The 15820-nt window shown below is 39.4% G+C and overlaps 1 protein-coding gene across 1 annotated transcript in view; it reads right to left on the reverse strand.

The window, feature by feature from the left end:
* LOC124591253 (RNA polymerase-associated protein RTF1 homolog) overlaps window positions 1-15820 on the reverse strand; it is a 142171-nt gene that overhangs the window by 32454 nt on the left and 93897 nt on the right. Inside the window, exon 9 of the mRNA XM_047131720.1 lies at window positions 3544-3739. Coding sequence (XP_046987676.1) covers window positions 3544-3739 — 196 coding nt within the window. The remainder of the gene's footprint in view (window positions 1-3543; window positions 3740-15820) is intronic.

The following is a 15820-nucleotide window of genomic DNA, read 5'->3' on the forward strand; positions in this document are numbered from 1 at the left end:
CTCTCTCTCTCTCTCTCTCTCTCTCTCTCTCTCTCCCTCCCTCTCCCTCTCCCTCTCCCTCTCCTGCTCATTTTTTTTTTTTTTTTTTTAATCGTAAGCGGCAGTAGCGCGCACAAAAGCAAGCCATGCCGCGAGCGGCGACAGGTCACAAGCACACATTATCAGAATGCGACAAACAATGCATGACACAGTACAATAATGCATTTTCAACTTAGAGTGACGTAAAACCTATAACAAAGAGAACGGCATTTATCAGATCAAAGAAAAATAAGCAATCGATTCAAACCAGATGAAGCACGTGAGAAAGGAAGGGTACCCATATAAATACGGACGGATCGCCTGACGCATACCAATGGCTACCCGGTAAAGCTTAACTGCTAAGCTTATGACTCGAACCAAACTACTGTAGCTGTATCGTCATTCATTCGACCTAAATTTTGTCTCATGTTACAATGGACCAACTTTGTTTCGATTTGGAGGTGCGGCCTAAAACTTTTCTCTCCTTGTTTCGATTTGGAGGTGCGGCCTAAAACTTTTCTCTCCCTAGAATTTCGAGTCTCAAATTTCAGGTGCGGCTTAGATTCGGGAAAATTTTTTTCCCTTGATTTCGAGTCTCATTTTTCAGGTGCGGCTTAGATTCGAGAGTGGCTTAGATTCAAGTAAATACGGTAAATCAGGATGGCCGGATGCAGGTTTGAACCATCATCATCCTTGAAAATAAGAAACATAATTAAAATTGTTCAATGAAATCACAGGAATGCTTCTTCTGAATCTGTTCTCAAAATTTAATTTACATTCATTTTTGTTCCATCATAAAAAAACAAATGTCTTATTACTGTTCCAAACATCTGTTCATAGTTCAAAGAAAGTACACGGAGAAAAGAAAACCTTTTTTCTCAAACCAAAAGTGTGTATGATTACAGCACCAGATCAGACAGTGACATACATGTTAAGTCATTGGAACACCACATTATGCCCAAAAGATGTATATCATGCAGGAACAAAACTATGCAACAGATTACCAAGACATATAAAATCTCTTCCTGAAGTAAAGAGCTTTAAAAAGTCCGTGACAGCCTACCTTCTGAAAAACTGCTACTATTCAGTCTCACAGTATCTTATGCAAGAAAAAATGTAATCTGTCTCTCTAATTGTAGAAATTAGTTATAAATATAAAATTTGTAATTATTAACTGTACAGATCCAATTTGTTATAAAAATTTAGATGATGTATGTTTGATGTTTGAAGAACAAATAGATAAAAAGGTATTCTGTCCAATATCCTGTGTACGATGTATGTATTGAGAAAGAGATTTATGTGGACTAATAAATACATAAATAAAAATTCACATCTTTAACTTTACATGGCACTGAGGAGCTTGACTAAAATAAGACTATCCATGAAAGAGATGCTTCAGTTTAGATAATTTAAACATATGTTTCAAAAATTAACAGAAGCTTGCAAATAAAACTTAGTCAATGTCATTTCAAACTATTGTAAGAATAAAAACGGAAAATTTCAGGAAAATCTGGTAACATTAGCTTGGCACCTCGTTCATCCAACACGAAATGATGCAAATTCCTAATACAATTAAACAACTAGCTCCTTCAAATTATTCCAGCAGATTTTACCCTGGCTAAGTCTAAGTACACGCAGCAGACCCTATGTTCCATTTGCTGACATTTGTAGGACATTATCCTCCATTGAAGCACTGTTCAAATGGCACTTTAGAGTTGAGCAAAGTGGCACCTTGCAGGCTCACTGTGCCAGATGTCTGTTGCTGGCTCTTGCCCCATAGCACCTTGTGGCTCTAAATATGTGAAACAGCGGTAATAAGCTTACGAATGAGTCTGAAGGCGTAAATGACCAATTCTACAACTGTGACTCTACTCTACACTACATCTACATCTGTAGGGTTGTAAGCCAATCCCTTCCTTTATTGCTTATTATTAATATTAGCTCTGTTTAACTGATAGGTTACTCCACTCTAGAATAACTTACTACCATGTCACATCAGATTTGACTGTTGTAACTGTGTGCCTCTGAAAGCACTGTGGTGCACCTGTAATTTACATTCAAAAATTCGATTTTTTGAAAGTAATTTGAAACAAAAAAATGTGTTATTCGGTCTGTTGTTCTACAATACACTTTTTTTTGCCAAATGTTATCCCATCTACTCAAATATTTTGGCTGAAACCTGGACTCATACTTGGGCAAGCTACTGTTTATCCCCATCAGTAATTAAATTTAAGTGCACTTTCAGTTACTAGATGTATCAGATCACCTCAAAAACTGCAAAGGACTACTGGGTGTGGACAAAAATATTTAAACACCAAGAATACAACACATGTACAAAAACATATGCCACTCAAAACAGCTTCCAATCATATAGGAATGGATAAATACAGGTCCCATCTGATTTAGAAGGGAATCTTATATTATTCATCCTGCTGAAAGTGCCAAGTTCAGGCAACGATGATTGAGGTGGACAGCAATCAGTCACTCTTCTCTCCAATGCAGACCACAAAGTCTCAGTAATACTGGGATCTGATTAATGTGATGGCCAGCAGAATTGCGATGAGCCACACACAGACATGACAAAAAGACTATCAGAAAGTGAGCATCTCCGCTATATGGTGAGTAGGAACTACCCTTTTCATAATACTGTTACATTCCATCCTGGATTTTTCACTGTTTGAAATGACAGTGATATGGAGGCATGCATATGATTTCACGCCCATGTACTTTAGCAATTCCATCAATCTATGATGAGAAATGTGTCACAATTTTCATCAATTTAACCTTCCTCAGATCTTTTCAAAGATACATATTCTATAGTTTAATGCATAAATAATTCCATTTTTCCTTGTTGTAGAAGTAGCTGTCATCATAAATAACAGACTGATTCAGGGCATTATCCACATAAAAGACATACCCCTGTTGCTTGCGATGTTGAAAACCACTTCTTAAAATGACACTATTCATCTTTTCACGACAAGCACTTCTCTCTTCTTAAGGAAACATTATTAGGTAGTAGGCAGTCTGTCACAAAACCTTGTCAGGTACCAGCATATAACACTTCAACTTGCCTTCTTTTTTCACAGGCACTGCCATTGTCTCACTGGGAGTTGATCACTCCAACATCTATGTAACTACTGACTGACACGAATCCCAATATTAATCTAGGCACACAATGTTACATTCCTCCACAGATACCAGTATTGTTTTAATCACACTGGTCAGCGTAATCTCTTCAGGGTATGACCGGGCATTCATCGTATCTTGTTGGTATGGCGATAAAAAGGCTACTGAAGGGAGATACACAAAGCTTGAAAGTGAAGAATGTGTTGTGCTGCTGGGATGGAGACCTGTGTATACGATTTATCTAACATTAAAACTGACTTATCACATTTCATCAGTCTTAGTACAAAAGTGTAATGAAGAGAAAACAAAATTGATATGTTTACAAGGGTAAGTATAAGTAAGCATAACTTGTACAACGTGGGCATCCCTAGAACGGAAAAAAGGGCAACAGATACTTACTTTTTCTATATCTTCTTCTTTAAACTCATAAATCATTGCTTCCTTTATATCTTTCAGTTTTTGTTCAAGGTCCTCCTGAGTAGGCAGAGATACACCTTGTAAGGCACACGTCTCTCTCCATTTGTTAAACTCACTATCGGTAAAATCCTGATTGCTCACAAATTCCAAACGAAACACTCGCTCCTGTATACCATGCCTGTAATCAAATAAATCAGTAATTAACATGTAAAAAAATCTTTTAAGATATATAACATAATTAATAAAAAACATTTACCAGTAGCCTTCTCTAGAACTAACACTTGTTTACAATGCAAAATGTATTGACACAAAATAATCCTTGGTTAATAGGCTGTAGTTCAGTAGTCATGTTCACAACAACTGTATACGACCTGTTTTAAACTGATTATGCAAGATGAGTATCTGGCCACATTCTCATCTTCCGTTGCACCCTATAACGATTGTCATGTCATACAGAGTGTCTTCATGACCTGTGATACAAACCATTATATGCAGCTGTTTGTGTATAACATCATGGAAGCAAGTACTCCCAAATTGTGGTTAACAATGAGAACATCCAGCATAATAGATTTAAAATAACTCCTATGCAGCCAATGTAGACAATTTAACAGCAAAATCCTAAGTTTTGTTTGTGATACAAAGCTTTTAATGTACAAAAAGTCCAGTATGATATCACGACAGCAGAATTTTTTTAAAAAAAGTATGGTATTGTGACAGTCATGTAATACAAGCGTCACAGCTGATGCTCCATCCTGTTAAGAAACAGTGCCAAAAACTGGTTCAATAAATGAAGGAAACGAACTTAACTTTGGGAAATGAAAAGATCATCGACTTAAGGCAATTACGGCTGGTGGATGACCATGTACACCGATCGGTCAGAACATTATGCTCACCAACCTACTATCGATATAAACCTGTCCAGGCAATAGCAGCATCACCAGGTGGGGAATGACCGCTAGTCAGACACACACATGGTGCATGTATTATCAGTAAGTGTGCTATATGTGCGTAGAATGCGGAAGGTGCACAATGAATCTAAGTTTGACCAATGTCAGATTGTGGTGGCCCAGAGGCTTGGCATGAGCCTTTCGGAACCCCCATGACTTGTCGGATGTTCGAGAAAGGTTGTGGTGAGTCTTCAACACGTGACAAAACCACAGTGAAACCAAGTCTAGGCATCTTGGGGTTGGGTGGCCACCCCTCATTACAGATGATGCAGACTTTAATGGTGGACAGAGTAAAGTGTGTATGAATACACAGTGTACCAAACACTCCTAAAGATTAGGATCCGCAGCTGACCACCTACCCATGTGCCAATGTCAACACCACAACATTGGCAGCTATCACTGAAATAGGCACGTAACCATTGGCACTGGATAGTAGTGCAGTGGCAGAGCATGGCATGGTCTGCTGAATCGCGATACCTTGTTCATCATACCAATCGGAGGGCATGAATATGTAGTCCTCCAAGGTAACAGCTCCTCGACATCTGTACAGTAGGACAGAGACAAGCTGGCAATGACTCCATTATGCTCTGGGGAACATTCATGTGGGCATTCAAGGGTCCAATGGAGCTCGCGCAAGGTACCATGACAGCCAAGGAGTATCTTACACTGGTTGCAGACCACATACACCTCTTAATGACAATCAAGCTTCCCAATAGCAGTGGCATTTTTCAACAAGATAATGCGCTATATCACAAGGTCAGGAGTCTTATTGGGTGATTTGAGGAACACAGTGGCAAGTTCCAATTGATGTGCTGGCCCCCCAACTCATCAGATCTGAACCTGACGAACACATCTCTGACACAATTGAACGTGGCTTCAGAGCATCATCATCTCCCTCTCCAGAATTTAAGGGAATTAGGTGACTTGCGTGTGCAGATGTGGTGTCAGCTGCCTCCAGCAACTTACCAAGGCCTCATTGCTTCCGTGTCACAATGCATTGCCACTGTTATCTATGCCAAAGGTGAACGTACTGGCTACTAGGTAAGTTGTCATAATGTTATGGTTGATCAGTGTATATAACAAGGAAGTGGGATTGTCATGAGAAAATACATACCTTGTACATAAGCCGGCTAATGTTTTACATGCATCTCATAGAAATCAATCTACATTTCTTATAATTTCCTTAATTGCAAATATACGTATGCAGAAATGTGTTCAAGGTTCTCAACAATTGCGTGACACAAATGATCTTCGACTAGCAACAAACGTAGACATGTGTGTGTGTGTGTGTGTGTGTGTGTGTGTGTGTGTGTGTGTGTGTGTGTGTGTGTGTGTTGCAAAAGTTGTTTAAAGCAACTGTCACAGTTTGTGAACTTGATTGTGTTACAGTCTAATTCACAAGAGTCACTGTCGTCTACTTCGTTTTAGCGCGGAGGATACAGCTCCTGTGTAATCTTGTTAAATAGGGCAGTTTCATCAGCGTGACGAGCGGCTTAAACGCCGCTACAGTTAGTTGTCAACACCGAAGCTATTATACGTGCAAACTAAGTTGTTGACAGTTGGCGCGGTGGCTGATGAGGACGACTGTAAATGGGTAATACCTTTATGGTCACTCCCAACAGCCACCGCCCCGAAGTGTCAACTTAGTTTGCATGAATACTACGAAAGAGCGTGAAAATGGGCGCACTACTGGAACTTCTATGACTGAATCGTCTCAACAAACAACAGCTGCTCGACAAAATTTTCTACCAATAATATGATCTCATTAGGAAAAGCTGACATCACCGACAATGTTCCCAATACCTTAATGCAACATTACTGATAAATACAAATATATTAGAAAAGACAACTCAAGTACTGGCACTTTTTAAAAATATTATTGGCGTCATTATCTCTAACACACAAATTGTACTTTGTAAAATCAGTAAAGGGCATAATTTCTGGCATCAATAGTACGCATTGCTCTCACATATTTGGAATCAACATTTGTACTTTTACAAGAACTGGTGAAAATATAGATTGATTAGCGCAAGAGGGTAATTTGTGTGTTAAAGAGATAAGAGCCCTGTAAGGCATTTTAAAAGTGGCAGTACTTGAGCTGTCTTTTCTAATGTATTTCCATTTATTAGCAATACTGTAATAGTTAATAAAATGTCTAAATGGGGATGTGTATTGGGGTATGTTAGAGATATTCCAAACAGCTCCAGGATTCAGGGATGCTCTCATATAAAATCATTGCATTGCACTGCTCTATACACATTCAACGATTTAAGCAAAGTACCACCCACAACACAGATCCCCAAAGCTCACATAGTGCCAGGCACAGCAGCTACTGCTGACACAGGGTGTCTACTTGGATAAGAAAAAAAAAATTCCCGGGTTTTTCCCGGATTTCATGGTTACAAACACAATTCCTCCCGGATCAAATTACGTATAAAGCATGTGAAAATACACCCGTGTTAAGTAACAGTATACTTTTCCTCGGAGCTGTAAAACCTATCAGTCATTTGAATCGTAAAGGTCTTATACCGGCGGAGGACTTCCCAGCACTTTAGGAAACGAAATCCAGGAAAAACAATGCGTTTGGAAAGTATATACACAAATTCCACAAATTACAGCACAGTAGCTTCCGAAACTCTAAAATAGAGATTGCATTAAGCGATGCACTTTTGTCAGCCAGTCATAGCTCATGTCACTTGATCTCGCTAGCGAATGACGGCAGTTATTCAGAGCACGAGGCCTACGAGAAAGACAGCCCGTGGCGCGTACGTTACGAAGATAGGCCAAGCTCGCTCAACTCAGCAAAGTGTGTTTCTACACCGGTTAACTCGTAAGTAGAAGTGTACGTACGAACGAGAATTGCATCGTCTATTGGCATCCACTGTTATTAGTCCTACAATGATAGGAAGTCCGTAGGCCTACTAACAGGCTCTAATTTGGCAATTAAAATCGTGCCAAAATGATTATCAATTGCGTAGAAAAGTCGAAGTGTTCTGGCATGAAGCGATTTGTGACATTGCTCAGTAACACATTATGCACATTTTTTGAAGGTCAATTACACTTTTTGCCATCGATTGCATAATTTTTTATCTATGAAAGAACAACATTAAATATGAAAACTAACTTGAAGCTCGGTCTTTTTCTAGCGTGTGTTACACGTTGTTGTTGTTGTTGTTGTGGTCTTCAGTCCTGAGACTGGTTTGATGCAGCTCTCCATGCTACTCTATCCTGTGCAAGCTTCTTCATCTCCCAGTACCTACTGCAACCTACATCCTTCTGAATCTGCTTAGTGTATTCATCTCTTGGTCTCCCCCTATGATTTTTACCCCTCCACACTGCCCTCCAATACTAAATTGGTGATCCCTTGATGCCTCAGAACATGTCCTACCAACCGATCCCTTCTTCTGGTCAAGTTGTGCCACAAACTTCTCTTCTCCCCAATCCTATTCAATACTTCCTCATTAATTATGTGATCTACCCATCTAATCTTCAGCATTCTTCTGTAGCACCACATTTCAAAAGCTTCTATTCTCTTCTTGTCCAAACTATTTACCGTCCATGTTTCACTTCCTTACATGGCTACACTCCATACAAATACTTTCAGAAATAACTTCCTGACACTTAAATCAATACTCGATGTTAACAAATTTCTCTTCTTCAGAAACGCTTTCCTCGCCATTGCCAGTCTACATTTTATATCCTCTCTACTTCGTCCATCATCAGTTATTTTGCTCCCCAAATAGCAAAACTCCTTTACTACTTTAAGTGTCTCATTTCCTAATCTAATACCCTCAGCATCACCCGACTTAACTCGACTACATTCCATTATCCTCGTTTTGCTTTTGTTGATGTTCATCTTATATCCTCCCTTCAAGACACCATCCATTCCGTTCAACTGCTCTTCCAAGTTCTTTGCTGTCCCTGACAGAATTACAATGTCATCGGCGAACCTCAAAGTTTTTATTTCTTCTCCATGGATTTTAATACCTACTACAAATTTTTCTTTTGTTTCCTTTACTGCTTGCTCAATATAGAGATTGAATAACATCGGGGAGAGGCTACAACCCTGTCTTACTCCCTCCCCAACCACTGCTTCCCTTTCATGTCCCTCAACTCTTATAACTGCCATCTGGTTTCTGTACAAGTTGTAAATAGCATTTCGCTCCCTGTATTTTACCCCTGCCACCTTTAGAATTTGAAAGAGAGTATTCCAATCAACATTGTCAAAAGCTTTCTCCAAGTCTACAAATGCTAGAAACGTAGGTTTGCCTTTCCTTAATCTTTCTTCTAAGATAAGTTGTAAGGTCAGTATTGCCTCACGTGTTCCAGTATTTCTACGGAATCCAAACTGATCTTCCCCAAGGTCGGCGTCTACTAGTTTTTCCATTCGTCTGTAAAGAATTCGTGTTAGTACTTTGCAGCTGTGGCTTATTAAACTGATTGTTCGGTAATTTTCACATCTGTCAACACCTGCTTTCTTTGGGATTGGAATTGTTATATTCTTCTTGAAGTCTGAGGGTATTTCGCCTGTTTCATACATCTTGCTCACCAGATGGTAGAGTTTTGTCAGGACTGGCTCTCCCAATGCCGTCAGTAGTTCCAATGGAATATTGTCTACTCCTAGGGCCTTGTTTCGACTCAGGTCTTTCAGTGCTCTGTCAAACTCTTCACGCAGTATCGTATCTCCCATTTCATCTTCATCTACATCCTCTTCCATTTCCATAATATTGTCCACAAGTGCATCGCCCTTGTATAGACCCTCTATATACTCCTTCCACCTTTCTGCTTTCCCTTCTTTGCTTAGAACTGGGTTTCCATCTGAGCTCTTCATGTTCATACATGTGGTTCTCTTATCTCCAAAGGTCTCTTTAATTTTCCTGTACCCCTAGTGAGATAGGCCTCTACATCCTTACATTTGTCCTCTAGCCATCCCTGCTTAGCCATTTTGCACTTTCTGTCGATCTCATTTTTGAGACGTTTGTATTCCTTTTTGCCTGCTTCATTTACTGCATTTTTATATTTTCTCCTTTCATCAATTAAATTCAATATTTCTTCTGTTACCCAAGGATTTCTACTAACCCTCTTCTTTTTACCTACTTGATCGTCTGCTGCCTTCACTACTGCATCCCTCAGAGCTACCCATTCTTCTTCAACTGTATTTCTTTCCCCCATTCCTTTCAATTGTTCCCTTATGCTCTCCCTGAAACTCTGTACAACCTCTGGTTCTTTCAGTTTATCCAGGTCCCATCTCCTTAAATTCCCACCTTTTTGCAGTTTCTTCAGTTTTAATCTACAGGTCATAACCAATAGATTGTGGTCAGAGTCCACATCTGCCCCTGGAAATGTCTTACAATTTAAAACCTGGTTCCTAAATCTCTGTCTTACCATTATATAATCTATCTGATACCTTTTAGTATCTCCAGGGTTCTTCCATGTATACAACCTTCTATCATGATTCTTAAACCAAGTGTTAGCTATGATTAAGTTGTGCTCTGTGCAAAATTCTATCAGGCGGCTTCCTCTTTCATTTCTTAGCCCCAATCCATATTCACCTACTACGTTTCCTTCTCTCCCTTTTCCTACACTCGAATTCCAGTCACCCATGACTATTAAATTTTCGTCTCCCTTCACTATCTGAATAATTTCTTTTATTTCATCATACATTTCTTCAATTTCTTCGTCATCTGCAGAGCTAGTTGGCATATAAACTTGTACTACTGTAGTAGGTGTGGGCTTCGTATCTATCTTGGCCACAATAATGCGTTCACTATGCTGTTTGTAGTAGCTTACCCGCATTCCTATTTTCCTATTCATTATTAAACCTACTCCTGCATTACCCCTATTTGACTTTGTGTTTATAACCCTGTAGTCACCTGACCAGAAGTCTCCTGCCACCGAACTTCACTAATTACCACAATATCTAACTTTAACCTATCCATTTCCCTTTTTAAATTTTCTAACCTACCTGCCCGATTAAGGGATCTGACATTCCACGCTCCGATCCGCAGAACGCCAGTTTTCTTTCTCCTGATAACGACATCCTCTTGAGTAGTCCCCGCCCAGAGATCCGAATGGGGGACTATTTTACCTCCGGAATATTTTACCCAAGAGGACGCCATAATCATTTAATCATACAGTAAAGCTGCACGCCCTCGGGAAAAATTACGGCCGTAGTTTCCCCTTGCTTTCAGTCGTTCGCAGTACCAGCACAGCAAGGCCGTTTTGGTTATTGTTACAAGGCCAGATCAGTCAATCATCCAGACTGTTGCCCTTGCAACTACTGAAAAGGCTGCTGCCCCTCTTCAGGAACCACACGTTTGTCTGGCCTCTCAACAGATACCCCTCCGTTGTGGTTGTACCTACGGTACAGCTATCTGTATCGCTGAGGCACGCAAGCCTCCCCACCAACGGCAAGGTCCATGGTTCATGTAAGGAGGTGTTACACGTTAAGTCATATCAAATACAAATGTGCCGGTAAAATTTTAAATAGTGGCATAAATGACTTATCTTCTGGGCCCAACATTTTTCAAATGGCTGATCCTCAAAGTGTTACATTTTGAAAGAGAGTTATAACGCCCTGTGATTTAAGAAATTCACTGCACAATTTCACACGTGACATAAATCATCTTGCGTGGAAATTTACTTTGAAAAGTACGGCATCTCAAGCCACTATTCGTAATATTTTCTGGTGATCTGTTAAAAATGTAAACAATTGTGACGTCACGCACATCAAATGCACGTTAGTTATTACGGACGTACTGCATAATCTTCGACCTAAAGCATTTGACACTTTTCGGTGTCGGCACTCTGGTCTCTGCATTGTGTAAATTACCCATTTTCTATGCAACTAAACTTTTATTTTGGTGTTATTCTCTGATTTATGTTTCATTGCTGCAGTATTATTCAGCAGTAGTGGACTAAAGTTCTTTCTCAGCGTATCAGGCCGGTGTGGCTGTGCGGTTCTAGGCGCTTCAGTCTGGAGCCGCGTGACCGCTACGGTCGCAGGTTCGAATCCTGCCTCGGGCATGGATGTTTGTCATGTCCTTAGGTTAGTTAGGTTTAAGTAGTTCTAAGTTCTAGGGGACTGATGACCTGAGAAGTTAAGTCCCATAGTGCTCAGAGCCATTTGAACAATTTTTTCAGCGTATCAGATCTTACACGTCAAACCTACAAAACTTTAGTTAAAGTTTAAAACAATGAAAAATTCCAGAATTCTAAAAAATGTCCAGGTTTTTCCCGGATGAAAAAAACCCGGGTTTTTCCCGGATCTCCTGGGCCGTATACACCCTGTGACACTATCTGCATCTTGTGCTACACAACAAAATGATGACATAGTGGATACGGAATCCAACTGTGGTTTGTTGGTATCACATTCCTCAATGAGAGATGCGTCACTGGCAGATGATATCCATAAAGATTACCTCCTCATGTCTTCAAAAGAATTCGAAGCCTTTTTGAGGGCGACGAGTACACTAAAGATTTTGTAGCTTTGCAACAATTAATTGATAAACAACTTACAAAAACTAAAGCAATCGACGAATGTTGTCACCTACAGCGACTGTTAAGTGTGATTAAAAATGAAATGGTCACTATATGTGGTCGTGTTTGCCACCTTTGTGTTAAAGTACGAACAACGCAGTAGCATGGATGTGTGGGAAATAAATAGTATACAATGCAAACAGAACAATAACACTAATGGCAAAACCAAATACAAGCCAACAACTTGGTCTCTTCAAAAACAAATCAAGTGCATACAAATAAATCTACACCACTTCAGAGCTGCACAGCTAACCTAATGCAGCTTATTGTGCAATATCAGATTGACATTTCTTTCATGCAAAAACCATGTTGTTATCAACAAAATGTAGGTGGAATCACTAGGGGTTACAAGATATTGAGTACAGGTGAAACAAGGGAAAGAGCAGAAATACTGACACCCAATGAAGATATTGATTCCATAATGATTAGCCACTTGTCCGATGAAGATGCAGTAATTGTTAAAATAGTAAAAGAAAATTGGTGATTTTTTTATATCTAGCATGTACTTATCACAAAACCCACCCAAGATGACCTGAGAAAAACTGATGACATGATAACCCACAATAAGATAGTTGGTTCAGTAATTGCTATGGATAGCAATGCAAGATCTAGCATGTGGCATGATACAGTAACAAACTCAAGATGAAAGAAGATGGAAGAATTATGTGGTGTCACCGCCAGACACCACACTTGCTAGGTGGTAGCTTTAAATCGGCCGCGGTCCATTAGTACATGTCGGACCACGTGTGTCGCCACTGTCAGGGATCGCAGACCAAGCGCCACCACAAGGCAGGTCTCGAGATACGATATAGCACTCGCCCCAGTTGTATGGACGACGTAGCTAGCGATGCACACTGACGAAGCCTCGCTCATTTGCAGAGCAGATAGTTAGAATAGCCTTCAGCTAGGTCAATGGCTACGACCTAGCAAGGCGCCATTAGTAACATTGCATGTATCTAAAGAGTCTCACTTGTATCGCTACTATCTCCAGCTGTACCAAAAGGATGGATTAAAGTTAAGTATTCCAGAAGCTACGTACTTTTCTTTATAGCATTCATTACGTATTCTGTTTCAGACCTCACGCCATCCAGCTTTAACTTAGCGCGTGCCTTTCGGCTTCCTCTCATTGTGTCTAGGCTGTCTTGTCTAGACACAACAAATTACTCGCTTCTACTAAACTGTAGCTACTGAATGAGGGGAAAAACAGATAAAGTTTTGAAAATAATAAAGGAAAGAGCAATATTGAGTTAACTATGGCCACTTCTCATCTACTGCTGGTACTAAGGCTGGTATTACGTATCATATTTCTCTGACAAAGAAATATATCAAATATTCGTCAAATTTCTTTGACAAAGATCTTTGATGTGGCACTAAAAAGGGGTATTACACTGTTGTCATATTTTTTTGTCAAATTTCAAGATGACAACTTGTTACTATGCGCTGTATTTTCTAGTACAACAATTGCATTGTGTGTGTATTTGGATGAAAAGCAGTGGAAAAAAGGAAACATACTTGGATGAAGCCCTAGGTATTACGCAAAGATAATAAAAGCATTCAGCAAAATCTGTTACGAGAGCTGCAAGTGAAGTGAAGTCTTAGTATACAAATTACTTACAAATGGATGAGTGTGTATTTCAGTATTTGCTCAGCAAATCGGCTTCTCATATTACAGAACAGAATACTCTCTTGAGAAATGCTATATGTGCGGCAGACAGGCAAATTGTGACACTGCGATTTCTGGATACATGAGAGACCTACTATAGCTTACAACACAGAACTCTGATATCACAGTGCACATTAACCAAAATAATTCCAGAAACGTGTGAAGTGATGTATAAAGCACTGAAGGGGGAATATGTGAAGATAGATAAATGTTTAGTACACTGTATAGACAGTAAGAATTATTTTTAATTTTGAATAATAGAATTAGTCTTCCAACGACACAAAATTAATCAAAAGTACGAAACTGATGAAGCGCTTTTTAAATTGTGGCATCCATAGTTCAGAAATAGACACAGTAGAATGGAAATCTAAGATAGAAATTTTCATTTTAGAGTACGACCACATCCTCTATTCCAGCTCACTGAAAAGCTGTCTGGATGTTTCCAGATGTAGACATGAATGACTGTAGCTGTGACTGTGGACATGAAGTCATCTGCAGCATATTCCACCTGCCCATCAACTCACAACTAATAGCCTGCAATGTGCCCCTTGTTCACCCCCACCCTAGGCGAATCGAGGTTTTTTTTTTAAATTTTTAAAATTTTTTTTTTTTATTTTTTAAAAAAGGTCAAAGGAACAAACCAACTTTGAAGCCACGTTTACAAACACACTACAGAGACGTCAAATAGATGTAGCAAAGCCAGCGTTTGAAGCTATTACATTTTACATTGCAGTGAACAGAAGACGAATGACTTATGATCAAATCTACGGCGAGGCCCTTGATTTGATCATATTTATTTGACGACAGGCAAAATTTGACTAAGTTCCTTATTAAACCATCAAATTTCTTTGACATAAATATATGACATATCAACTTTGCCAAAGAAATATGGTAGTGTAATACTGGCATAAGCCAATGGGCGTGTGGTGAAGAAGAGAGTTGCTCCGACAGTAAGATTATTATTTTCATCATCATAGGAGTATGCCCAACGGCATATGCTGGGAGCATAATTCAAACTAAAAAAAATTATTGATATGGTTATAATAGAGGGAAACATTCCACGTAGGAAAAATATATCTAACAACAAAGATGATGTGACTTACCAAATGAAAGTGCTGGCAGGTCGACAGACACACAAACAAACACAAACATACACACAAAATTCAAGCTTTCGCAACAAACTGTTGCCTCATCAGGAAAGAAGGAAGGAGAGGGAAAGACGAAAGGATGTGGGTTTTAAGGGAGAGGGTAAGGAGTCATTCCAATCCCGGGAGCGGAAAGACTTACCTTAGGGGATTGGAATGACTCCTTACCCTCTCCCTTAAAACCCACATCCTTTCGTCTTTCCCTCTCCTTCCTTCTTTCCTGATGAGGCAACAGTTTGTTGTGAAAGCTTGAATTTTGTGTGTATGTTTGTGTTTGTTTGTGTGTCTGTCGACCTGCCAGCACTTTCATTTGGTAAGTCACATCATCTTTGTTTTTATATATAAAAAAAATTATTGTTAGAGATAAAAACCGGAGAGATTTTGATGGGTACTTTTTCGAAGAACTTATGCACAGATATTTACCAAACATGGACTTACAAAACTTACAAGAAATAGACCAGAATTTGGCAGCTAAAGTTCAAGCAAATACAAATACTGAAGCTCTTATCACAGAATTTGAAGATGTTCTACATATCTCATGCAGTAAAGCATTCAAGATACAAAACCAGCTCAAGTACAGAACTGGAAGAAAATTTTTTCCCTGCTCGACATCTGAATTAACTGCAATGTGAAAGAAAAACCATTGCGCTAAGGCAAATTTATCAAAGGCCAAAGGACAACAAACAGCTGAGGGTGCTACAAAGACAACAATATTGTAAAGAAAAGAAGGAATACAGCACAGCTATACAGAAAGCAAAAAAACAACCCAGAAGCTTGACCCCAACAAATAACCTTTGGAATACAGTCTATTGAATCACATCAGGGAAAATCAGAGGTAATACACCCACTGCAACGTTAAGGAAAAGTGATAACACAACGACAACGACGACAGATCTCAGGCTCAAATATTTTGTGCCTGAGGACGATGAAACTCCAGACACAGAATACCAAAAACTAATAAGACC

This window comes from Schistocerca americana, chromosome 2, assembly GCF_021461395.2.
Source record: "Schistocerca americana isolate TAMUIC-IGC-003095 chromosome 2, iqSchAmer2.1, whole genome shotgun sequence".
NCBI lineage: Eukaryota > Metazoa > Arthropoda > Insecta > Orthoptera > Acrididae > Schistocerca > Schistocerca americana.